Source organism: Bos grunniens, chromosome 13, assembly GCF_055505025.1.
Source record: "Bos grunniens cultivar Pamir isolate PY7600 chromosome 13, Bosgru_T2T1.0, whole genome shotgun sequence".
NCBI lineage: Eukaryota > Metazoa > Chordata > Mammalia > Artiodactyla > Bovidae > Bos > Bos grunniens.
The window spans coordinates 10,052,468-10,077,870 of record NC_141177.1 but is presented as its reverse complement, the minus strand read 5'-3'; the positions used below and the strand labels follow the sequence as shown (position 1 = coordinate 10,077,870).

Here is a 25,403-nt window from a genome sequence, read left to right as displayed (position 1 = left end):
AATTAAAAGATGCTTACTCCTTGGAAGGAAAGTTATGACCAACCAAGAGAGGATATTAAAAAGCAAAGACATTACTTTGCCAACAAAGGTCCATCTAGTCAAAGCTAGTTTTCCAGTTGACATGTATGAATGTGAGAGTCGGACCGTAAAGAAAGCTGAGCACTGAAGAATTGATGCTTTTGAACTGTGATGTTGGAGAAGACTCTTGAGAGTCCCTTGGACTGCAAGGAGATCCAACCAGTCCATCCTAAAGGAAATCAGTCCTGAGTGTTCATCGGAAGGACTGATGTTGAAGCTGAAACTCCAATAGTTTGGCCACCTGATGCAAAGAACTGACTAATGTGAAAAGACCCTGATGCTGAGAAAGATTGAGGGCAGGAGGAGAAGGGGATGACAGAGGATGAGATGGTTGGATGGCATCACTGACTAATGGACATGAGTTTGGGTAAACTCTGGGAGTTGGTGATGGACAGAGAGGCCTGGCGTGCTGCAGTCCATGGGGTTGCAAAGAGTCGGACGTGAATGAGCAACTGAACTGAACTGAACTGAGAGGACACTCATGCCACTAAATTATTCTAACATATCAGAGACTCAGGGTGTTTTGCCTTATCATTTATTTCTCAAAAGAGACCACAGGAAGGAGGTTACTATGTCATCCAAGCAGATGGAGTGCCTGCCAGTGGAGCTGAATCTCAGACTCCAACAGGAGAGATGCTTAAAGAGCAGGGACCTCCCAGTAAACTGTTGCAGAACACGTTCTGATATTCCTGGGACATAATGAGGTGAGATGGCAGGGCTAGCAGAGCTGAGGGTCGCTCGTCTGGGTTGGAGCCTGCAGGGAAAGTGGGTGTGCCCAGTAGGGAGCTACCTGCAGATGTGGGGAAAATGTGCAAGACCCAGTGCGGAGACTTCATTTTCCTCCACATTCTGTACTGGCTGCTGGGCATTAGATAAAATAGCAACGTCTTCCAGTTTTGACCACGTGACCACATATAGGAGAGGAACCTCGTCATCCCACCCTCCCAAGCTCTTGGTTGTGTCTCGAACCCTTCTAATTGTCCAAGCCACTTTCTTTGTTCTTCGTGGCTTGAGGGTGTGCCAAGACCCTCTCCAATGTGAGTATTTTCTTGCTTGCCCAATATGTAGCACTGGCTCAACTCATTACTGGATCTCTTTCAATGGCTTTGTGTTGTAGCTGTCAACTTTGTGTGACCAGGGGTGGAGGTGAGTTGAGGAGCCTCCTGTGTCTCAGTCATGGACCAGAACTTCCTGTTTTCAGTTCTTTTACATATACATCTGGGAGTGGAATTGCTGAGTCATCTGGTAATTCTATGCTGACCTTTCAGAGGAACTGTCATGCTGGAGACCAGCCCCGGCTGATCCAGGGTATTCGAAGGGGAGACGGCGTCGGTGATTAATTTAAATATTCATCAAAGATATAAAGAGTAATAGAATGACGATAGCTCAGTAGGAAAATTCAGTGGAGAAAAGAGGCTGAGTAGCTTGGTTTACGCGGAAAATCAATATAACCTGTGACACCAGGTTAGCTGTGACCACGGAGGCCGCAGGCGCCCTCTCGAATAGCAGAAGGTGCCCCACCTTAGATACCTTCTCAAGTGGGTCTTAGAAGCCCAGGCAAATCAATGGTCGCAGAGGATATCCGCGCTCCAGATGGAAACTTCAGCTGGAATGTGAAAAGAAAGAATGACATGGGGAGACCAAGCTTTGGTGAGCAAGGCCCGTAGCTTTATTTTCAACCGGGGCTTTTATACCCTAAGTTACACATAGAGGATAATAGGGGATGTGAAATCATGCAAAGTCAGCAGTCTTTGATCCTTATCAAAAACAAGGGTTTCTTTCCTGCAAATTTATCGTATACAAATTGTTTAGGTGATTTACATCATCTTCTGGCCAGAAGACCTATTAACATTTTATGACTCTTGACAAAGGTTTGTCAACTGTAAGACTTATTTTCTCTAAGAGTAATTATTTTAAGGTTTGGCACCATCTTCCGAAGGTGTTAGATAAAGTTTCATTCCTATAGGGCAGAGGTTTAGTGGGTTTACAACAAAGGAAAGAATTTATTACCTTAAGGGTCTAAAGTTGCTAACACCAAGGCCACTACTTATTTTTTCTACATACCAACTATATTAATTAATACACATTCAAGGATACAATACAGGAGATGTGGAAACTTGGCAGCAAGAATTGGCTCATCAATGAAATCTTTTACTAGTTTTATTCTGACAGTTTCTAACTCTCTGAGAGGCTCTAAGCTATTTGAATATCTTAAGCTTCCCGTGCCTCTCGAGGCTGAGAGACTGTAAACAATCATATGCATAGCTGTAGGAGTCCGGGTAAACTTGTCAGGCGAGTTAGAGAGCTATCTGAGGGGTTTAGATTTAAACACTCCTAATGCCCAGGAACTTATTAACTGGAGCTGTAAGTTAACTCTTTGTCAGAGAGAGCGAGATGGTGGTGGGGGACAGCCCCCAGTAAAGTCAGAGGTGAGAGCACAAAGCAATAAAGTAGGCAGACTCTGGCTTTTGGGGGCAGATGCTCGAGAATATCCAGGGGGACTCCTGAGGCTCGATCCCGCCTTTGCGTATGCCGAGCCTCCTTCCTCATGACCTTTGTCATGAGTGGAGTGCCTCTCGCTGGCTCCTGGCATCGTCAGGCTGTTTTCCACAGAGTTTGCACCATTTTACCTTCTCCCCAGCAATGTACAAGGGTTCCAATTTCTTCACCTCTTGGTCGATGCTTGTCATTTTCCATTAATTTTTTTTTTCTTATAGTCATACTATTGGGGATGAAGTGGTATCCTGTGATTTTGATTTGCATGTGCCTAATGACTAATGACTGGAGAAGGAAATGACAAACCACTCCAGTATTCTTGCCTGGAAAATTCCATGGATGGAGGAGCCTGGCAGGCTACAGTCCGTGGAGTTGCAAAGAGTTGGATACGACTGAAGTGACTTAGCAGCAGTAATGACTAGTGATGTTGAGCATCTTTTCCTGGTGCTCACTGGCCACTTGTGTATCTTCAGAGAAATGTCTAAGTTCTTTGCCCATTTTTAAATTGGGTTGTTCATCTTTTTAATGTGGAGTTGTGAGAGATCTTTGTATAGTCTGGGTCATAGACCCTTATCAGAGACCTGGTTTGTTTCTTCTTCTCAGCAGGATCTTCTCACTATCCTGCTAGGATCCTTTGATGCACAAGTTTTTAATTTTGTTGAAGCTTATGTGTTTTAAATATCCTTTGACTTGAAGCTATTATATGTAAAGCAGTCAGTGGACTTACTCTTTGAGCTACCTCTCTCCCTCATCCTCCTATCTGACAGAAGTTTTGGTATTTGTACTTTATCACAATAGGTCACATTTACATACTATTTATTACTCCTTCATCAGACTTAATTCCACAATGAAAATGTTCAGTACTCAATTATAATCATGTTGCTAATTCCCACAAATGTTTCTTGATTGAATAAATCTTGTCTCTTGGAAACTCCCCAGGAAAGTTATCAGAAACAATATTTCGCAGGGAGGAGCTAAGATGGCGGAGGAGTAGGACGGGGAGAACACTTTCTCCCCCACAAATTCATCAAAAGAACATTTAAACGCCGAGTAAATTCCACAAAACAACTTCTGAATGCCGGCAGAGGACATCAGGCACCCAGAAAAGCAACCCAAGTCTTCGAAAGGAGAGAGAAGAAATAGAGCTCCACCCACCAGAACACCGAAACAAGCTTCCCTAACCAAGAAACTTTGACAAGCCACCTGTACAAACCCACACAGAGCGAGGAAACGCCACAATAAAGAGAACTCCACAAACTGCCAGAATACAGAACGGACACCCCAAACTCAGCAATTTAAACAAGATGAAGAGACAGAGGAATACCCAGCAAATAAAGGAACAGGATAAATGCCCACCAAACCAAACAAATGAGGAAGAGATAGGGAATCTACCTGATAAAGAATTCTGAATAATGATAGTGAAATTGATCCAAAATCTTGAAATCAAAATGGAATCACAGATAAATAGCCTGGAGACAAAGATTGAGAAGATGCAAGAAAGGTTTAACAAGGACATAGAAGAAATAAAAGAGAGTCAATATATAATGAATAATGCAATAAATGAAATTAAAAACACTCTGGAAGCAACAAATAGTAGAATAACAGAGGCAGAAGATAGGATTAGTGAATTAGAAGATAGAATGGTAGAAATAAATGAATCAGAGAGGATAAAAGAAAAACGAATTAAAAGAAATGAGGACAATCTCAGAGACCTCCAGGACAATATTAAATGCTACAACATTCGAATCATAGGGGTCCCAGAAGAAGAAGACAAAAAGAAAGACCATGAGAAAATACTTGAAGAGATAATTGTTGAAAACTTCCCTAAAATGGGGAAGGAAATAATCACCCAAGTCCAAGAAACCCAGAGAGTCCCAAACAGGATAAATCCAAGGTGAAACACCCCAAGACACATATTAATCAAATTAACAAAGATCAAACACAAAGAACAAATATTAAAAGCAGCAAGGGAAAAACAACAAATAACACACAAGGGAATTCCCATAAGGATAACAGCTGATCTTTCAATAAAAATTCTTCAAGCCAGGAGGGAATGGCAAGACATACTTAAAGTGATGAAAGAAAATAACCTACAGCCCAGATTATTGTACCCAGCAAGGATCTCATTCAAATATGAAGGAGAAATCAAAAGCTTTTCAGACAAGCAAAAGCTGAGAGAATTCAGCACCATCAAACCAGCTCTCCAACAAATACTACAGGATATTCTCTAGACAGGAAACACAAAAACGGTGTATAAAATCGAACCCAAAACAATAAAGTAAATGGCAACGGGATCATACTTATCAGTAATTACCTTAAACGTAAATGGGTTGAATGCCCCAACCAAAATACAAAGACTGGCTGAATGGATACAAAAACAAGACCCCTACATATGTTGTCTACAAGAGACCCACCTCAAAACAGGGGACACATACAGACTGAAAGTGAAGGGCTGAAAAAACATTTTCCATGCAAATAGGGACCAAAAGAAAGCAGGAGTAGCAATACTTTTATCAGATAAAATAGACTTTAAAACAAAGGCTGTGAAAAGAGACAAAGATGGTCACTACATAATGATCAAAGGATCAATCCAAGAAGAAGATATAACAATTATAAATATATATGCACCCAACACAAGAGCGCCGCAATATGTAAGACAAATGCTAACAAATATGAAAGGAGAAATTAACAATAACACAATAATAGTGGGAGACTTTAATACCCCACTCACACCTATGGATAGATCAACTAAACAGAAAATTAACAAGGAAACACAAACTTTAAATGATACAATAGACCAGTTAGACCTAATTGATATCTATCGGACATTTCATCCCAAAACAACGAATTTCACCTTTTCCTCAAGTGCACATGGAACCTTCTCCAGGATAGATCACATCCTAGGCCATAAATTTAGCCTTGGTAAATTCAAAAAAATAGAAATCATTCCAAGCATCTTTTCTGACCACAATGCAGTAAGATTAGATCTCAATTACAGGAGAAAAGCTATTAAAAATTCCAACATATGGAGGCTGAACAACACGCTGCTGAATAACCAACAAATCACAGAAGAAATAAAAAAAGAAATCAAAATTTGCATAGAAACGAATGAAAATGAAAACACAACAACCCAAAACCTATGGGACACTTTAAAAGCAGTCCTAAGGGGAAAGTTCATAGCAATACAGGCATACCTCAAGAAACAAGAAAAAAGTCAAATAAATAACCTAACCCTACACCTAAAGCAACTAGAAAAGGAAGAAATGAAGAACCCCAGGGTTAGTAGAAGGAAAGAAATCTTAAAAATTAGGGCAGAAATAAATGCAAAAGAAACAAAAGAGACTATAGCAAAAATCAACAAAGCCATAAGCTGGTTCTTTGAAAGGATAAATAAAATCGACAAACCATTAGCCGGACTCATCAAGAAACAAAGGGAGAAAAATCAAATCAATAAAATTAGAAATGAAAATGGAGAGATCACAACAGACAACACAGAAATACAAAGGATCATAAGAGACTACTATCAACAATTATACGCCAATAAAATGGACAACGTGGAAGAAATGGACAAATTCTTAGAAAAGTACAACTTTCCAAAACTCGACCACGAAGAAATAGAAAATCTTAACAGACCCATCACAAGCACAGAAATTGAAACTGTAATCAAAAATCTTCCAGCAAACAAAAGCCCAGGTCCAGATGGCTTCACAGCTGAATTCTACCAAAAATTTAGAGAACAGCTAACACCTATCCTGCTCAAACTCTTCCAGAAAATTGCAGAGGAAGGTAAACTTCCAAATTCATTCTATGAGGCCACCATCACCCTAATACCAAAACCTGACAAAGATCCCACAAAAAAAGAAAACTACAGGCCAATATCACTGATGAACATAGATGCAAAAATCCTTAACAAAATTCTAGCAATCGGAATCCAACAACACATTAAAAAGATCATACACCATGACCAAGTGGGCTTTATCCCAGGGATGCAAGGATTCTTCAATATCTGCAAATCAATCAATGTAATACACCACATTAACAAATTAAAAAATAAAAACCATATGATTATTTCAATAGATGCAGAGAAAGCCTTTGACAAAATTCAACATCCATTTATGATAAGAACTATCCAGAAAGCAGGAATAGAAGGAATATACCTCAACATAATAAAAGCTATATATGACAAACCCACAGCAAACATTATCCTCAATGGTGAAAAATTGAAAGCATTTCCTCTAAAGTCAGGAACAAGACAAGGGTGCCCACTTTCACCATTACTATTCAACATAGTTTTGGAAGTTTTGGCCACAGCACTCAGAGCAGAAAAGGAAATAAAAGGAATCCAAATTGGAAAAGAAGAAGTAAAACTCTCACTATTTGCAGATGACATGATCCTCTACATAGAGGATCTACATAGAAAACCCTAAAGACTCCACCAGAAAATTACTAGAACTAATCAATGATTATAGTAAAGTTGCAGGATATAAAATCAACACACAGAAATCCCTTGCATTCCTATACACTAATAATGAGAAAACAGAAAGAGAAATTAAGGAAACAATTCCATTCACCATTGCAACGGAAAGAATAAAATACTTAGGAATATATCTACCTAAAGAAACTAAAGACCTATATATAGAAAACTATAAAACACTGGTGAAAGAAATCAAAGAGGACACTAATAGATGGAGAAATATACCATGTTCATGGATTGGAAGAATCAATATAGTGAAAATGAGTATACTACCCAAAGCAATTTATAGATTCAATGCAATCCCCATCAAGTTACCAACGGTATTCTTCACAGAGCTAGAACAAATAATTTCACAGTTTGTATGGAAATACAAAAAACCTCGAATAGCCAAAGCTATCTTGAGAAAGAAGAAGGGAACTGGAGAAATCAACCTACCTGACTTCAGGCTCTATTACAAAGCCAAAGTTATCAAGACAGTATGGTACTGGCACAAAGACAGAAATATTGATCAATGGAACAAAATAGAAAGCCCAGAGATAAATCCACGCACATATGGACACCTTATCTTTGACAAAGGAGGCAAGAATATACAATGGATTAAAGACAATCTCTTTAACAAGTGGTGCTGGGAAAACTGGTCAACCTCTTGTAAAAGAATGAAACTAGAACACTTTCTAACACCATACACAAAAATAAACTCAAAATGGATTAAAGATCTCAACGTAAGACCAGAAACTATAAAACTCCTAGAGGAGAACATAGGCAAAACACTCTCCGACATACATCACAGCAGGATCCTCTATGACCCACCTCCCAGAATATTGGAAATAAAAGCAAAAATAAACAAATGGGACCTAATTAAACTTAAAAGCTTCTGCACAACAAAGGAAACTATTAGCAAGGTGAAAAGGCAGCCTTCAGAATGGGAGAAAATAATAGCAAACGAAGCAACTGACAAAGAACTAATCTCAAAAATATACAAGCAACTCCTACAGCTCAATTCCAGAAAAATAAATGACCCAATCAAAAAATGGGCCAAAGAACTAAATAGACATTTCTCCAAAGAAGACATACAGATGGCTAACAAACGCATAAAAAGATGCTCAACATCACTCATTATCAGAGAAATGCAAATCAAAACCACTATGAGGTATCATTTCACGCCAGTCAGAATGGCTGCAATCCAAAAGTCTACAAGCCATAAATGCTGGAGAGGGTGTGGAGAAAAGGGAACCCTCTTACACTGTTGGTGGGAATGCAAACTAGTACAGCCACTATGGAGAACAGTGTGGAGATTCCTTAAAAAACTGGAAATAGAACTGCCTTATGATCCAGCAATCCCACTGCTGGGCATACACACTGAGGAAACCAGAAGGGAAAGAGACACGTGTACCCCAAGGTTCATCGCAGCACTGTTTGTAATAGCCAGGACATGGAAGCAACCTAGATGCCCATCAGCAGATGAATGGATAAGAAAGCTGTGGTACACATACACAATGGAGTATTACTCAGCCATTAAAAAGAATACATTTGAATCAGTTCTAATGAGGTGGATGAAACTGGAACCTATTATACAGAGTGAAGTAAGCCAGAAAGAAAAACACCAATACAGTATACTAACACATATATATGGAATTTAGAAAGATGGTAACAATAACCCTGTGTACGAGACAGCAAAAGAGACACTGATGTATAGATCAGTCTTATGGACTCTGTGGGAGAGGGAGAGGGTGGGGAGATTTGGGAGAATGGCATTGAAACATGTATAATATCATGTATGAAACAAGTCGCCAGTCCAGGTTCGATGCACGATACTGGATGCTTGGGGCTGGTGCACTGGGACGACACAGAGGGAGGGTATGGGGAGAGAGGAGGGAGGAGGGTTCAGGATGGGGAGCCCAGGTATACCTGTGGCGGATTCATTTCGATGTTTGGCAAAACTAATACAATATTGTAAAGTTTAAAAATAAAATAATAAATAAATAAATAAAGAACCTCAGTTCAGTTCAAAAAAAAAAATGAAAAGAAACAATATTTCTTGAGTTCTTGCACATTTAGAAATATATTTAGGTCAAGGACAAATTAGTTGTACAAAAATCCTCAGTGCATATTTTCTTCCATAGAGTATCTAAGTTTTGCTTCACTATTTTCTGGCATTGAGTATTTCTATATTACAACCTGGTTTTTTAAGGTTTTGTTTCTTTTTTAGTTGGAGGGGGAGTGTTGGCCTCCTGAAGGCTTCTATTTTTATCTTGAAAGACCACAATATTTACTTGCATTCATCTTGTGTTTACTATAATGTGAGCTTTTAATTGTAGACTGAAATCTTTTATTTCAGAAATATTTTCCTCAATTATTGTTTTAAATAATTCTTCTGTTTTGTTGACTTGGTTTTCTTCCTGGTAGGACTTGATTTTTGTGTCTGGTGGATCTTCACTGACTTTTTAATATTTAAGACTCTGTGTTTTTAAGCTACTTCTTTTGTTATTTTTATTTTTATGTTATATGCTTTTTTAAATGTTTTCCTTTTTCTTCCTTACTTTACTTAGTCCTTATTTATGAAATATTTTTCTTCTTGTCTTCAATTTCTCTCCTCTCCGTCAGATTCTATTTCACATCTTCCTGTTACTTTGCTATCTCTTCTTTGGGTTTCTATATTTCTGTCTTATGATTGTTCCTCATACCTCTGGGCTTCCCTGGTGGCTCAGACAGTAAAAATCTGCCTTTAGTGTGGTAGACCTGGGTTCATTCCCTCAGTTGGGAGGATCCCCTGGAGAAGGGAACGGCTACCTACTCCAGTATTTTTGCCTGGAGAAGTCCATGGACAGAGAAGCCTCAGTTCAGTTACAAATTCATGGGGTAGCGGAGTCGGACATGGCTGAGCGACTTTCACTTCTCCTCATACCTTTAATTTGCTTCACTAGTTTAAAAATCTATTTTAGATTATAATTTTTTCTCAGCTTTGTGGTGACATTTTACTGGGGATTTTAAAACGCCTCTTTCAAATGCTTTCAAGGTTTGCTTCTCATTTCTGTTTTTTTAAAAAGGAGTCTCTTTATACAGCTTATATGATTTCCAAATTACTTTCTGATTTTAAAATCAGAGTCAGGGACTATCTTTTGAAAGGAGTATCCTATTTGAGTGGGAAGGGTTGGAAGTAATAGGTTTCTTAATTTAGCTCAAGGGCTCCCTCCTCTGTTGCAGTTTTCCTAATACATAGGTGGACTTCTCTTTCCTAGGCACTTGTTGAAAGAGGAGGGCTCCCACCATCAGCCTGGCCACTATGAGATATTACTCCAGCATTGCAAGGTAACAACCGCTTTCATAAATACCCTGTATTCTTCTCTATTTATTTTATTCATATCTCCCAGCTCTTGTGTCCTGCCTTGCTTATTCTCAGACCCACTCACTTCAGCTCCCACTCAAGGTGGGCACTTTGCTTTCTGAGAGATGAATATTTTCTAATTGGAAGTGTAAGTATGGGAGGGAGTTGGGGTATGGCAGGTCCTGTGCAGAGTCTCCATCTACATGCATTTCAGCTGCTCCCAGACTGCCTTCCTGCAGGGGTTGTAAATCAAATGCCTATCTTTCCCCAGACTCTTTCATATCCAGGATTTCACGGGTGATTCGGGTTCTTACAATGAGATGTGCTCATACAATAGCTGAAATTCTTTTTCTGCTTGAACTACCTAGGTGATTTCTTTTGACTGCCTCTGATTCATGCACTGTTTTACTTTTACATTATGACATATTTTACACATCCCTTTGTAACACTTATAATGATTATATGTGTATATAATCATTTCTTTAGATGCAACTCTCAATTACCCTGTTTTCTCCACTCACGTGATTACTTGAGTGCTTTATTATAACCTATAATGAATTTTGGTTGCTCAGTAGTAAAGAATCTGCCTGCCAATTCAGGAGATGTGAGTTTGATCCCTGGGTCAGGAAGATCCCCTGGAGAAGGAAATGGCAACCCTCCCCAGTATTCTTGCCTGAGAAATCCCATGGACAGAGGAGCCTGGGGGGCTACAGTCCATGAGGTTGCAAAAGAGTTGGACACGACTTAGCAACTAACAACAACAAATTATGAATTTTAATATTCTTTATTTGATATGTTTGGATCATAAGAGTAGTGATTTTTGTTGTGATGAAATAAAATTCTTATTTCCAGGCAGGATAAGGAAAAATTAAACACAAAATTCTCTCTGCATCCATTTGGGCCTCCCCCCTCCCTCCCTAATGTGTAGTGTGAGCTTGCATTACATATTAACCAAACTTCCTCGAAGATAGGAGTGTCTGCTTGACCTTAAAGATAACATTTCCTCCTTTCTTCTGACATTAGCAATATAATTTCTTAAAAGGATAGCATTCTTCCCGCACTCTGTGGGGGATCACGGACTTCCTGCTCTCTTTATGCCTGCTTACCGGCACGATGCGTCCTTGGTGAACTTTGTATAAAATATCACCATGTCATTTTGATGTGTGATCCTTTGTCTCAAAAACGTGTATGCCTGTGCCTTCAACTTGCACCTGGCGGAGCAGTTTCTCAGAGCTTTCTGAGAGTCTCTCTTCCGGGTTATAATCCTCAGTCTGGTTCAAATAAAATTCCCTTTCTTCTTAATTGTTAACTGAACTTTCATCGACAGCTGTAACAAGAAAAAAATTAGAAACTGATATGGATAAAGGCAGAGCTACTCTGCTTGTCCTCTTTCCCGTCCCATCATCATCATTTAACCAGTATTCACAGCAGTGGCTATTCCTTCAAACACTTGCTTTTTCACACATAAGTATTTTCATATACAGGAGTTCTATGTTCAACTGGAATATTATCAAAACCCATATAGTAGTCTCCAACTTTTGTTCTGTTGGTAAGATTGCATGGACATCACTGGAAGTCAGTAAACAGAGATCTAGTGATATTCATTTTTTGGTAATATATTTATAAATGTAACAGGATTCCACCTACATGATGAGTTTTTGGTAAAGCAACATTTATTTATTTATTTTTCTTCTCCTTCCTTCTATCCTGCCTTCTTAACCTGTATCCTCCTTCAACCACTTCAGTTCAGTTCAGTTCAGTCGCTCAGTCGTATCCGACTCTTTGTGACCCCATGAATCCTAGCACGCCAGGCCTCCCTGTCCAACACCATCTCCCGGAGTTCACTCAAACTCATGTCCATCAAGTTGGTGATGCCATCCAGCCATCTCATCCTCTGTCATCCACTTTTCCTCCTGCCCTCAATCCCTCCCAGAATCAGAGTCTTTTCCAATGAGTCAACTCTTCGCATGAGGTGGCCAAAGTACTGGAGTTTCAGCTTTAGGATCATTCCTTCCAAAGAACACCCAGGACTGATCTCCTTTAGAATGGTTGGATCTTCAACCACTTAGGGAATGCATATTAATATTATGATGTGCAGCCTTCTTAATATGACAGTAGCAATATTTGTTTACTATAACCAAGTTAGAAACATACTCTCATTATGTGCAAGTCATCTCTCTGGTGACTCTCTATTTTTTTTCATTTGCATATCTGTCTATGGTTGTTGTAATACCACTTTATCATAATTATTACAGCTTTAAAATAAAACTTAATATCTCCTACATCAAGTCTTATTAAATTATTCTTCTTCAAGAGTATTTTGGCTATTGTGCCTTTTGCATTTTTGTATGCATTTCAGAATTGCATTGCCAAGTTTCTCTTGGTTTACTTTTGCAAAAACTTTTCTGGGGGTTTGATTGCATTGAGACTGAAAATCAATTTGAAGAGAATTGGCATAGTTATCATATTGAGTCTTCCAATCCATGAACATCATATACATTTGATTTGGGTGTATTAAAAAATGTCTGTCACTAAAGTTTTATAATTTTCTTTGTAGTGTTTCTGCACAAAACCTATTATGTGTATTTATAAGCTCTTCATGTCTTATATGATTATACAAATTATTGATAGCATATTAAAAAGCAGAGATATTACTTTGCCAACAAAGGTCCGTCTAGTCAAGGCTATGGTTTTTCCAGTGGTCATGTATAGATGTGAGAGTTGGACTGTGAAGAAGGCTGAGCACTGAAGAATTGATGCTTTTGAACTGTGGTGTTGGAGAAGACTCTTGAGAGTCCCTTGGACTGCAAGGAGATCCAACCAGTCCATCCTAACATCCTGGTCTCAGTCCTGAGTGTTCATTGGAAGGACTGATGCTGAGGCTGAAACTCCAATACTTTGGCCATCTCATGCGAAGAGTTGACTCATTGGAAAAGACCCTGATGCTGGGAGGGATTGGGGGCAGGAGGAGAAGGGGATGACAGAGGATGAGATGGCTGGATGGCGTCACCGACTCGATGCACATGAGTTTGGGTGAACTCCAGGAGTTGGTGATGGACAGGGAGGCCTGGCGTGCTGCAATTCATGGGGTTGCAAAGAGTTGGACACGACTGAGGGACTGAACTGAACTGAACTAAAAAATTATTGAAATTTCATTTGCTGATTTGTGTTGTTGATTTATGTAGTACCATTGAGTTTTGTGTATTTCCTTTGTATGCATCTATTGTGATAAATTCTCATTGATTCTAACAATTATCTGTAGATCTGTTTGAAATTTTATGAACATAGTTGATTTTTGTGTTCATGAATCTATGTTCTACGAATAAGATTTACTTAAAATCTTCCTTTTTCATAGAATCCTTGTTGATAATTTTATTTTTAAACAGCTTTATTGACATATAATTGACATGAGTCCTTATTAAGCTCTGCTATCAAGATTATGTTTACTTCATATGACATGCTGGGAATTGTTTCTTATTTTCTATTTATGTCATATTAGAATTATTGTTCCTTGTTTGCCTTGTAGAATATGCTTACGAAGAGGTCTGATCCTAGAGCTTTTTTTTGGTCAAATACTGTTGACTATTGTTTCCATCTTTGCAATGGTTTTCTACTTTATCTTGTGTCACTTACAGTTTAGAAAGTTACTTTTTCTATGATCCTTTTGTAGTATTTAGTTTTTTTTTGTCACGTGAATTGAAAACATTAATGAAACAATTTCACCAATTTAAGGATATCATGAAGCAGAAATGCGTAAGTCCAGAGCAGAAAAAATCGAACAACAGCAGGCATTATCTAGAGAACAGGAGAAAAGAGTGCCACCCTGAGCTATTTTGAGCAGGTCTAAGAATGAGTTAAAATTTTTACTTACAAACCATATCACAGATAAAACCTTTCTCTATAATCCGTAAGGAGTGCTAGAAAATGACAAGAAAAAAGCTAGTGAATACATAGGAAAATGAGCAAAAGAAATAATGTTTCCAGATAAAGAAATATAAGTAGCTTTTAAGATATGAAAAATGCTTGAAATAATTCATGATGGAGAAATGCTAAAGTCTCTCACTGTTTCCATTGTTTCCCCATCTACTTGCCATGAAGTGATGGGATTGGATGCCATAATCTAAGTTTCTTGACTCTTGAGTTTTAAGCCAGCTTTTTCACTCTCCTCTTTCACTTTCATCAAGAGGCTCTTTAGTTCCTCTTTACTTTCTGCCATAAGGGAGGTGTCATCTGCATATCTGAGGTTGTTGATATTTCTCTTGGCAATCTTGATTCCAGCTTGTGCTTCATCCAGCCCAGCATTTCACATGATGTACTCTGCATATAAGTTAAATAATCAGGGTGACAATATACAGCCTTGATGTACTCCTTTATTTTCTTGAGCTCTAAAATCACTTCAGATGGTGACTGCAGCCATGAAATTAAAAGACACTTGCTCCTGGGAAGAAAAGCTTTGACCAACCTAGACAGCGTACTAAAAAGCAGAGACATTCCTTTGCTGACAAAAGTCTGTCTAGTCAAAGCTATGGTTTTTCCAGTAGTCATGTATGGATATACGAGCTGGACTATAAAGAAAGCTGAGCCCTGAAGAATTGATGCTTTTGAACTGTGGTGCTGGAGAAGACTCTTGGAGAAGACTCCTTAGACTGCAAGGAGATCAAACTAGTCAATCTGAAAGGAAATCAGTCCTGAATATTCATTGTAAAGATTGATGCTGAAGCTGAATCTCCAATACTTTGGCCACCTGATGCAAAGAACTGACTCATTGGAAAAGACCCTAATTCTGGGAAAGAATGAAGACAGGAGGAAAAGGGGATAATGGACGATGAGATGGTTGGATGGCATCACTGACTCAATGGACATGAGTTTGAGCAAGCTCCGGGAGTTGGTGAAGGACAGGGAAGCCTGGCGTGCTGCAGGCCATGGGGTTGCCAAGAGTAGGACATGACTGAGTGACTGAACTAAACTGAACTGAGAAAGATGCTAACTAAAACCTTCAGCAGTGCATCACTTCTCACTCATCAGATTGGTAAAAATCGAAAAGATTTTGCTCATGTTTAATTTTACTAGCTATGCCAAATGTATTTTCAAACAGGTTGCATGAATATACACTCTTACTAGTAACGTGTGACAGTTTCTTCTCTCTACAAAACAATGAGGAAAAGGTAGACAACCCAGCGAGAAATGAGCCAGATGCTTGAGTTAACAGAAAATTAGAAAATCCAAGAAAGTGGTTACCTGTGTGGAAGATGGACAGGTAAGAAACTGGCGAGGAATAAATGTTGATATGGCATATATACAAGAAATACTCTCTTTTTGTTCTTGGTACGTGAGTGCAGGCTGCCATTTTAATGTTTTAATTCTTTAAGGAGTATCAGTTCTACACACGTTTTTGTTTGCATAATTTATTTTGTGAGGAGCTTTTTCTTTTTTTAAGTAGCCTGCCAACTCCAACATCTTGTATTTGTTATAGCTCCTTAATGTTTCAGCAGCACTGGTGGACACGATGAGGTCTGAGTCCAAAGAAACAAAGGATGGAGATTTAAACTGTTTGACTATAAAATACTTAGTTTGCTTTCCTCCCTGTCTCACTCAGAACTCAACTGTTTTTTGTTTTTTTTTGTTTTTTTTTTTTGACAAGATAAATGTTTATTCTTATATTTTTCTCAGGCAGGTAAGTCCAGAAATCATTAGGTCCCCAAGATGCTTCTGTCCACTGTGTGTGGACTCTTAAGCTTATGGTTCAAAACTGTTGCCATAGCTCCTGCCATCACTACTATATTGTAGGCAGCAGGATGGAGAAAAGGCAGAAGAGTGTAGCTCCCTCATAAAAGACTTTTGGGACTTTCTCATTATATTTAATTGACCAGAACTTTGTTACATTGCTATACCTGTCTGCAAAGGAACCTGGAGAGTATATCATTGTTTTCCCTCAGATATAGACTTCTCTGCAACTACATTCAGCCATTTCTCACATACCTGTCTCTCTCTGGGTCCACTTGTGTTGACTTTACCTCCAGGGGTATTCTTTTCCTTTGCTTTGTGTATCTTTTTTGTATAGTTTCCTTTATTGATACTTTTGGCTTGCTCATGCATTTAGGTTCCTTTCTTCTTCATGGTCATGAAGGTACATAATACCTTTGTTTTCTGTGCTCTCTGAGCTTCACTTCCTACTGCTAACTGCTTTATTTTTCCAGTACTTTTCCACTCATATTTTGGAGAGTAACAATGATTGGTTTCGCTTAACCTAGCACTTCCTGCTGGGCCCTAACATGGCTGTTGGCAAGGCTGAGGATGGACAGCCTGCTAATTTAATCAGCTGTGGTTATCTTGCTTATGGGCCTTGTTATCTGCAAGCGTGTGGAGGCAGAAGTGAAGTGAAGTCGCTCAGTTGTGTCCGACTCTTTGCGACCCCATGGACTGCAGCCTACCAGGCTCCTCCCTCCATGGGATTCTCCAGGCAAGAGTACTGGAGTGGGTTGCCATTTCCTTCTCCAGAACTCAACTGTTATTTCCACACTTCAGGTTCTGTCCCTGACAATACCTAACTTCTGGGTATTCATTTTTTTTACTCTGAACTTGGACAATAATGACAAATACCTACTCAGACTAGCTCAGGCAGTTTATTGGGTCATAACCGAACTATGGCAAAGGTGTGGGAAGAACTGCTCTCAAGATAAAGGGAAATGAAGGGCTGACTGGTCCCCTCTGAAACCTCTCTTACCATCATTTCTCTGCTTTTCTAATTGAATTAGATTTATTTTTCTCAAAAAAGTTCCCTTCTCCCAGACTGAAACCATAGCTTCAGGAGTTTCCAGGCTCATCTCTCCTACCTTTACCAGAAGGAGGGACTTCCCCTTAGTGTCCATTTAAATGAAGGATGTCAATAGACCACACGCACGCATACACACACACACACACACCCTCATCTGTGACTGGGTGTCAGGCTTTCATGATCAAAACTTCCCATTAGATTCCTAAGTTGATGGTGCAAAGAACCAGGAGTTCTTCGGAAGAAACAGGGGGCCTGTTCTAAAAAGGCAGAAGCCATGTTGGATGTATGCACTGTAGATATCCGCCTTACAGATGATTTCTACTTTCTTCCTTTTATTTTACAGGTGTTCCCTCTCTTCTTACTGAGATTTCAAGAGCGTCACACCACTCCAGATGTCGAATGCCACCTTCCCTATTACTTTCTTGGTCCACTTCAGGGACTGCCTGTGAAATAGCAAAGTATAATGATTAGTCATTAAACGTTCAGGGCAAATTTGCCTTTGATAGCTTTTCTTGGGATCAGGGGGAGAATGAAAGAAAAGCCTAGTATGATGCTGGGAAGAATAAATTGTTAGGGTAGGTCTGGCTGGGGCTTGTAGGAGCCAGGGAGTAGCGGGGAAAACACCTTGGCTATGAAAACAGTACACCGGCCCTACCACTGATTTGTTGAATGACTGTGGGTGATTCCTCTCTCTCCTTTGGCCTTCATACTCTTTTAAGTATAAAGAATTTGGTCATGATGGTGCCTACAGACAAGCCAGCCCTACTTCTTTGTGAGAATGTGAGATAGCTCTTGGTGCTATTAGAAATTATGTAACAACCGCCATTTCTCCCTGTGGATAATCCCTGGGGGAGGGCCCAAGGTCCCTCTCAGGATAGGGGTGGATATTTCCTGGTAGAACTAAGAAAAAGTAAGTCTTATCCTTTGTGAAACCACAGACCCACCCTTGGCACCAGGCCAACCTGGAGCTGCATAAAACTAGGCTTAGCTTCAGCTCTCAGCTATATGCCTTCCTGACAACATGAAGACTACAAGCTTCTTGGTCCAGATGGTGGTCCTTCTCGTCCTTGGGACTCTGGTGGCACAGGCAGGTGTCGTAACAGGTGAGTGCATGAGTGGCCTGGGTGGGGCTGGCTTGGGTTGAGGAGAAGATGTTGGGGGCAGCCTGGGTCTTGACAAGGGGCAGCATGCAGAGCTGGAGCCCACTCTTCCACCTGGACAGAAGGTTTTGAGTGTATCCAGAGAAGTAGGAAATTGCCCACTAGACTCCATGTGCATTCTGCCCCAGGACTGAGAAATCAGGGCTGTTTGTGGAAGGAGTGTTGTAACATGACCTTGGTCTCAAGCATGGATACTTGGACAGAACATGCAATGAAGTAAGGAGCACCAGGAATCTGGGCCCTGGGTGTGGGGGGGTCTCTTCCCTGCCTGCCTGTCCCATCAAAGCACATCAGTCCTATAAGAGGAGGTTAAGAACTAACAGGGCCTCAGAAATCATGGAGTCTGAAGACCTCTGTTTTCCAAAGCAGGACACTGAGACCTAGAGCGAGGTGAGGAATTGTCAGGACAATCTCCAGAGCCAGGATGGAGCTCAGGTCTCCTGGCATATGTCTCAAAGCTCCTTATCCTTCCACCAAGTTTCCTCAAAGATGACAATGTGTCCTCATCTCCTGAAAGTCACTCCTCCCTGGCATATCCTCATGAGGACCCCAAGTCCCAGAATGGAGGATGAGGGGAAGAAATGGACACCCAAAGGAAATCTGGTCCTATGGAGCTTTTTCCCAAAGCCCAGAGAACAGCCATCTGAGAGTTGAGACCCCAGCTAGCCCTGGTGAGCCTTCTCTGTCTCAGTGTCCCTCAGCTTAAGGGACACCGTAGTGAGCAGTGGCTGGACCTGGAGGAAAGACTAGATAGTTGAAGCAGACACATTGGTCTAAATGTGGGGATATTTGTTTCAACAGGTAGTCCAAAAGGTCAAGGAAATGTTGTATTCAACGGAAAGGGTCCAGTCAATGGTCAATCTCCTGACAAAGAACAAGATCCAGTGAAAGGTCAAGACCCAGTCAAAAAACAAGATGTAGTCGTAGCACAAGACCGAGCCAGACTTCCATTCAAGCGTGGATTCTGCCCCAGGGTTCGGATCCACTGCAAAGTGTGGAATCCCCCTAACCAGTGTCTGAGAGATTTTCATTGCCCAGGGGCCAAGAAGTGCTGTAAAGGCTTTTGTGGGAAGACCTGTGTGAATCCCCGGTGAGGTGAGAAATGGATGGAGGGAAAGGAGGCCCGTGAGGGCGCAGAGAGGCCGACTGGCGGAGGGCAATTCTAGGCTAGTGGGGAGGGGACACGGGAGGTGATGGAGAGACTGAGGGGTCTCAGGGGCTACAACTGGGGTCCTGAGAAGGATGGCATGTGGACGTGGTCCTGCCTCCCACTGCCTCTGAGTCTCTCATCTGCTGACTCACGTTTCCGATTCTCTTTTCTTCTACCAGGTAGAGTCTGTGCTTGTGCACCTGTGAAGTCCCCAGGGATGCAGGCCCCGGTGCCTGTAGCACGACCCTCTCCCATACTGCCCCTTCTTCCTCTCATCCGGGAGGCCCAAGCTTGAGCATGGACTGCCTCCCTCATGGACTTTCCAATAAAAGACTGCTTTCAACTCCATTTGTTTCTGGCTCCTGTGACCTCTGGGCCCCCGAGAGCTCTGGGGAGATGGGTGTGGGTTTGGGACTTCCTGTCCCCAGTGGAGGGTGGAGCAGGACCCATGGCAGATGTTCTTGGGGTGTGAAGGAGAGCAGGGGCAGGAACAAGAGGCCTATTCCTAGGTTTCCTTGCAGAAATCCAAAAATCAACCCAAGAACCGCAGCCTCCATTTCACCAGGAAATGGAAACCTAGATATTTGGCCTCTGACCTCTGGCCTCAGACCAGGGAAATAAACCCCCACACCTTCCCACTGACCTCCACTTCTGACCTGGCTATGTTCAACCCTGCCAGTGTGACCAACCAACCCTCCAGGCTAAACCTCTGACTCCCTCCTTCCCTTCCTCTAATGTTTCCCATGAATCTGTATCCTTCAAGAAGACAGAAAGACAGATGCCAGGAAATCCTTGCTCATGAAGCATTTCACCTGTTCATGCCTGAGGTGACCTCCAGTAACACGTAATTCCTTTGGGTGAAGCAATATCTTCTCCCAGCTTTCTATTTCAAGATGTGAGTGAGGAGGCAAGACACATCTATCCTTCTGTGTCATTGCTGAATAAAGTTCTCTGGGGACATACAAGTTGGGGTAGAGTAGACTGGAGGAGTGAAGACAGCAGGAGGGTGTATGTTTGGTAACGTTGGATGACCTTGTGGCTTTGCTGTTGGCTCAGCTGCCCCACTGCCCTTGTGCAATGGAGTTCTTCAGGAAGAAGTGGGAGGAGCCTGGGGGTGCAATGGGCACCCCACTTGGGAGTCAGGAGATCTGAGTTCTAGGTCTAGGCTCCTCCCAACTTGCTAGATGACTGCAGATAAATCTCTTTCTCTCTCTGAGCCTCAGTTTTGTCTATTCAGTTTGAGGGGAGTTGGATGAAATTATTCTGGAAGTATAGTAATGAATGTCAGTTCAGCCCTGATATTCTGGCGCTGAAATGTCTCTTCTTTGTGTATGTGTGTTGGACTCTGTTAGAGGGGAGGTGGGGAGCAGACGCTTTGTTGGGGGTGAGAGAACAGAGAGCCCAGTGTCCCTTAGACACCCCCCAGGAGCCAGGGTTCCCCTCTGATTCTCCAGGGAATGGACTGGACCACGCATCTTGGAGCACAGACAAGAGCAGTGCCTAAACTTCTGGCCTGAGAAACATATAATACACCACTGGTGGTAAGAATGGTTTCTATCTTAGTGTTTTGTCTCTTCCAGATCCTGCACTAAACATGTCATATTTTGTCTTGTCATAAAACATGTCTTGTCACTAAACATGTCATATTTTGTATTGTCTTATTTCTCATTAAAACTCCCTCAGATGGGTCATATACACCTCTTTAATTTTGTTAAAAGATTGAAACCATGGGACTTCCCTGACAATCCAATGAGTCAGACTCTGCGCTTCCAGTGCAGAGTGTGTGGTTTTGATCCTCGATCAGGGAACTGAGGTCCTGCAAGTCACACGGCACAGCCAAAAAAACCAAAAAGATTGAAGTCATGAAAGCGTCATTAATCACCCAAAGACACAGAGCTAGTAAATGATGATAAGTCCTAGTTTTTCAAAATTTTTATTAAAGTATATCTGATTTACAATGTTATGTTCATATCTTTTGTACACCAAAGAGATTCAGTTATCCATATCCACACAGACTCTTTTTCATACGCTTTTCCATTATGATTTATCACAGGATACAGCACATAGTGCCCTGTGCTGTACAGGAGGGCCTTGTTGTTTATTCATTCTATATATTATAGTTTGCACCTACTAATCCCAAATTCCCAATCCCTCTCTACCCACCCCCACCCCCTTGTAACCCTAAGTCTGTTCTCTATGTCTGTGAGTCTATTTCTGTTTCACAGACAAGGTCATTTTGGTCATATTTTAGATTCCACCTGTAAGTGACATCATACAGTATTTGTCTTTCTCTTTCTGACTCTCTTCATTGAGTGTGATAATCTCTATGTTCACCCATGTTGCTACAGATGGCATTATTTCATTCTTTTTTATGGCTGAATAGTACTCCAGTGGGCGGGTTATGGTGGAAAGATCTGACAGAATGTGGTCCACTGGAGAAGGGAATGGCAAACCACTTCAGTATTCTTGCCTTGAGAACCCCATGAACAGTATGAAAAGGCAAAATGATAGGATACTGAAAGAGGAACTCCCCAGGTCAGTAGGTGCCCAATATGCTACTGGAGATCAGTGGAGAAATAACTCCAGAAAGAATGAAGGGATGGAGCCAAAGCAAAAACAATACCCAGCTGTGGATGTGACTGGTGATAGAAGCAAGGTCCAATAAAGAGCAATATTGCATAGGAACCTGGAATGTCAGGTCCATGAATCAAGGCAAATTGGAAGTGGTCAACCAGGAGATGGCAAGAGTGAACGTCAACATTCTAGGAATCAGCGAACTCAAATGGACTGGAATGGGTGAATTTAACTCAGATGACCATTACATCTACTACTGCGGACAGGAATCCCTCAGAAGAAATGGAGTAGCCCTCATGGTCTGCCCGGGTCCAGCTCCGGCTGATCCAGGGAGTTCGAAGTGGGGACGGCATTTGCGAGGATCAGGATACAATAGCTTTAATCAGATATTAATTAAAGATGTAAAGAGTAATAGAATGAGGATAGCTCAGTAGGAAAATTCAGTGGAGAAAAGAGGCTGAGTAGCTTGGTTTACGCGGGAGACCAATAAAACTTCAAGACAAGAAGCTTGCACCACTTACGTAGGCCGCAGGCGTCCTTCCGTTCTCCCGAAGGAGAGGAGACACTGAGGCCTCCCTGGTCGGATCTTAGAAGCCCAGGCAAAATTAGTAAGCTTGGTGGGTTCTGTGCTCCAGATGGAGACTCAGCCAGAGTTTAAGAGAGAGAGCGACATGGGGAGACCAGTATTTCGAGAAACTGATCCCAATTCTTTATTTTCCACGGTCTACTTTTATACACTGAGATGTTATGCAAAAGTCATGCGGGGTCAGCAGTCCTGACTTTTATCAAAGTCAGGTGCTTCATACAAATGTATACAGAGATCTTAGGGGTGTTACATCATCTTCTGGCCAGGGGGACTGCTGACAATTTATGACCCTCTCCTTGTGACAGCGGTCAGTCAACCAGGACACTTATTTCTCCAGGGGTGATTATTCTTAAAACAGACGCCACCCAAATAAAGTTACATTCCTATAGGGTGAGGGTGTAGTGGGTTTTAATTAAGGAAAGAATTTACTTAGCCTAAGGTCTAATGTGATTAATATCAAAGGTTAATACTTATTTCTTCTATATATTCATTAATGTGTGTAAGGGCAGGGGATGTGGAGACTTAGCAGTAAACATTGGCTCAACAAATGAAAAACCCTTCACTGATACAATTTCTAATCAGCCCACTATACTTATACTAATAATTTTCTAACTTTTCTAAGGAACCTGTTTTTAGACGGTTTAAAGCATCTTGTGCCTCTCACGGTTGGGAGGCTGTGAGCAATCACAAGTGGCCGGACAAGCCTGTCAGGCAAGCTAGAGAACCTTCAGAGGAGTTTGTAGGTTAAAACAGGAGTCATGCCCAGGAGTTTTTATTAACTGGAGCTCTAAGTTAACTCCTTCTCCGAAAGAGGTGGTGGGGGACAGCCCCCCATAAGGTCAGAGGTGTAGGTGAGAGCACAAAGTAGTAAAGTAGGCAGGCTCTGGTTATGGGGGTAGATGCTCAAGGATTTCCAGGGGGACTCCTGAGGCTCAATCCCGCCTTTGCGTATGTTGAGCCTTCTTCCTCATGACCTTTGTCACAGGCAGAGTGCCTCACGCCGGCTCCCCGCATCTCCCCCTTTTTTATTTCTTAAAACAGCCAGATGCAGCTCAGTTGCGAGCTTCCGAATGCTCTGCCAAAGAATCCTGACAATACAAGGAAGAATGATTATGAGAAGTAGGATTAGAGCACCAACGACAGCATAACTAGGGATATTACACAGAATATTTTTTCCAGAAATGAAGTTAGAGAAGGTGTGAAAAAAGTCATTAGCTGCTCCAGCAGCAGTAAAATCCAGTCGAGAGTGTTCCAAGGTCTGTATTTGATTATGAAGTTTCCCTAAGTCCAGGTCAATATCAGAACTATTCCAAACACCTGAGATATGATTTTTAATCTTTTCCCATTCATAATCTGTCTCGTTTACCTTCAAAGATGTCACGCATATCCACCTGTAATCAGCGTGGCATGTCAAAGCCATCTTCACCTTTAAAGCCTGTAACTCAGTCCCAATATGCATTATTGCCTCTTCTAAAGCGTCTGCTCTCATCTCTAATTTCCTATCTCTAGTTTCCTGAGTTGCTAGAGTTAAAGAAACATTTTTAGACATGGTATCAACATATTGGGCAGTATGCACTTGTTGAGTCAATGATATTGCTGCCGCAGTAACAGAACTAATTGCTGCTATTAAAGCTGATATTCCTAAAATAAGTAAGCCCACAAACCATCGCGATCACATTAAATCCTGTAGTTGTTGTAACACAGCGAGACCATAATTGTCATACCAGTGGGAGGTCACCGTCACGGGTATCATGAGATAGGGTGGGCGTCGCAACACCACAAAAGAGCAGACATTATATTGAGGGGTCAAACAGGATGAAACCATACATTGTTCACAAGTTACCACGTTAGGTCCACCTGAATAAGTCATGCGTACATTGAGTTTCTTGGAGTCATTAGTAAAAAGAAAAACATAAGGCGAGGGTAGACAAGCTAAAACAGAATAAGTAGAATTATTTTCTGGTTGGAGTTCGCGCTGCAGCAGCCCTGTCAGTCTCGCCGGGATCTCCATGTTTATCTTGCCTCCCCTGCCGGCGGGCGCTGCCCCTGCTCCCTCGATGAACCGGCCTCGGGCTCAGTGGCGGCCAAGCAAGCACAGACAGACGCTGGCGGGGCTACTGGCTGCGAGCGCTGTGCGCTGGGCTGCGGCAGCCAGGCTGGTCCTGCCCGTGGCTCCAGACGCGGGGCTGTTTCGTGCAGCGGCAGCGGCGGCAGGGGCAGAGGAGTGCCCCTCCTCCTTTGTGATCGAAGCAATGGGGGAACCGCATGTCTAGGGGACTGCAACATGGTGAATCAGCCTGTCCGGGATCTAAATTGGAGAATCTGCGTCCTGTGGAAAAATACAAGCATATCCTCCACCGCTGGTTAACAACGGGTCGGGACCTTTCCATTGTCTGGAGAGGAGGTCCTTCCATTTGACTAATGGCTTTGCATTCAATTGCTCCGGACACCAATGGTGAAGCATTGCAGTAGTTCCGGCCGAATCGGCATTTAAAATATTTATTACAAAAAGAGCATGTTGCAAGATTTGATGGGGAGAGCTATACTTAAACTCCCCTTCTTTTAATTTTTGAATTTGAAGCCTTTGGCAGACCTAGATATGAAAAACAAGTAAAGAGATGTTGTATAACATCTTTAACTACCTTTCCGGTACGAGCAGTTGCAATAATGACATGAGAAAAGGTATCTACAGTTACATGAACAAAGGAAAGTTTTCCAAATGAAGAGATATGAGTTACATCCATTTGCCAGAGTATGTTAGGTTTGAGACCACGAGGGTTAACTC

General features: G+C 41.5%; 1 protein-coding gene and 1 long non-coding RNA gene across 4 annotated transcripts in view; both read left to right on the top strand.

The window, feature by feature from the left end:
• LOC147360168 (uncharacterized) overlaps positions 1-25,403 on the top strand; it is a 90,856-nt gene that overhangs the window by 34,607 nt on the left and 30,846 nt on the right. Inside the window, exons 7-8 of the mRNA XM_086331253.1 lie at positions 18,137-18,251; positions 19,110-19,400. Coding sequence (XP_086187379.1) covers positions 18,137-18,251; positions 19,110-19,400 — 406 coding nt within the window. The remainder of the gene's footprint in view (positions 1-18,136; positions 18,252-19,109; positions 19,401-25,403) is intronic.
• LOC147360169 (uncharacterized) lies at positions 1,589-17,633 on the top strand. 3 transcript variants are annotated; one of them, XR_015138973.1, is made up of 3 exons: positions 1,589-1,728; positions 10,288-10,357; positions 17,492-17,633. It is a non-coding gene; the product is annotated as an uncharacterized LOC147360169 (long non-coding RNA). The 3 variants fall into 3 exon arrangements; XR_015138975.1 differs by lacking the exon at positions 17,492-17,633 and adding an exon at positions 15,469-15,630; XR_015138974.1 differs by lacking the exon at positions 1,589-1,728 and adding an exon at positions 15,469-15,630 and having other exon boundaries at positions 10,239-10,357.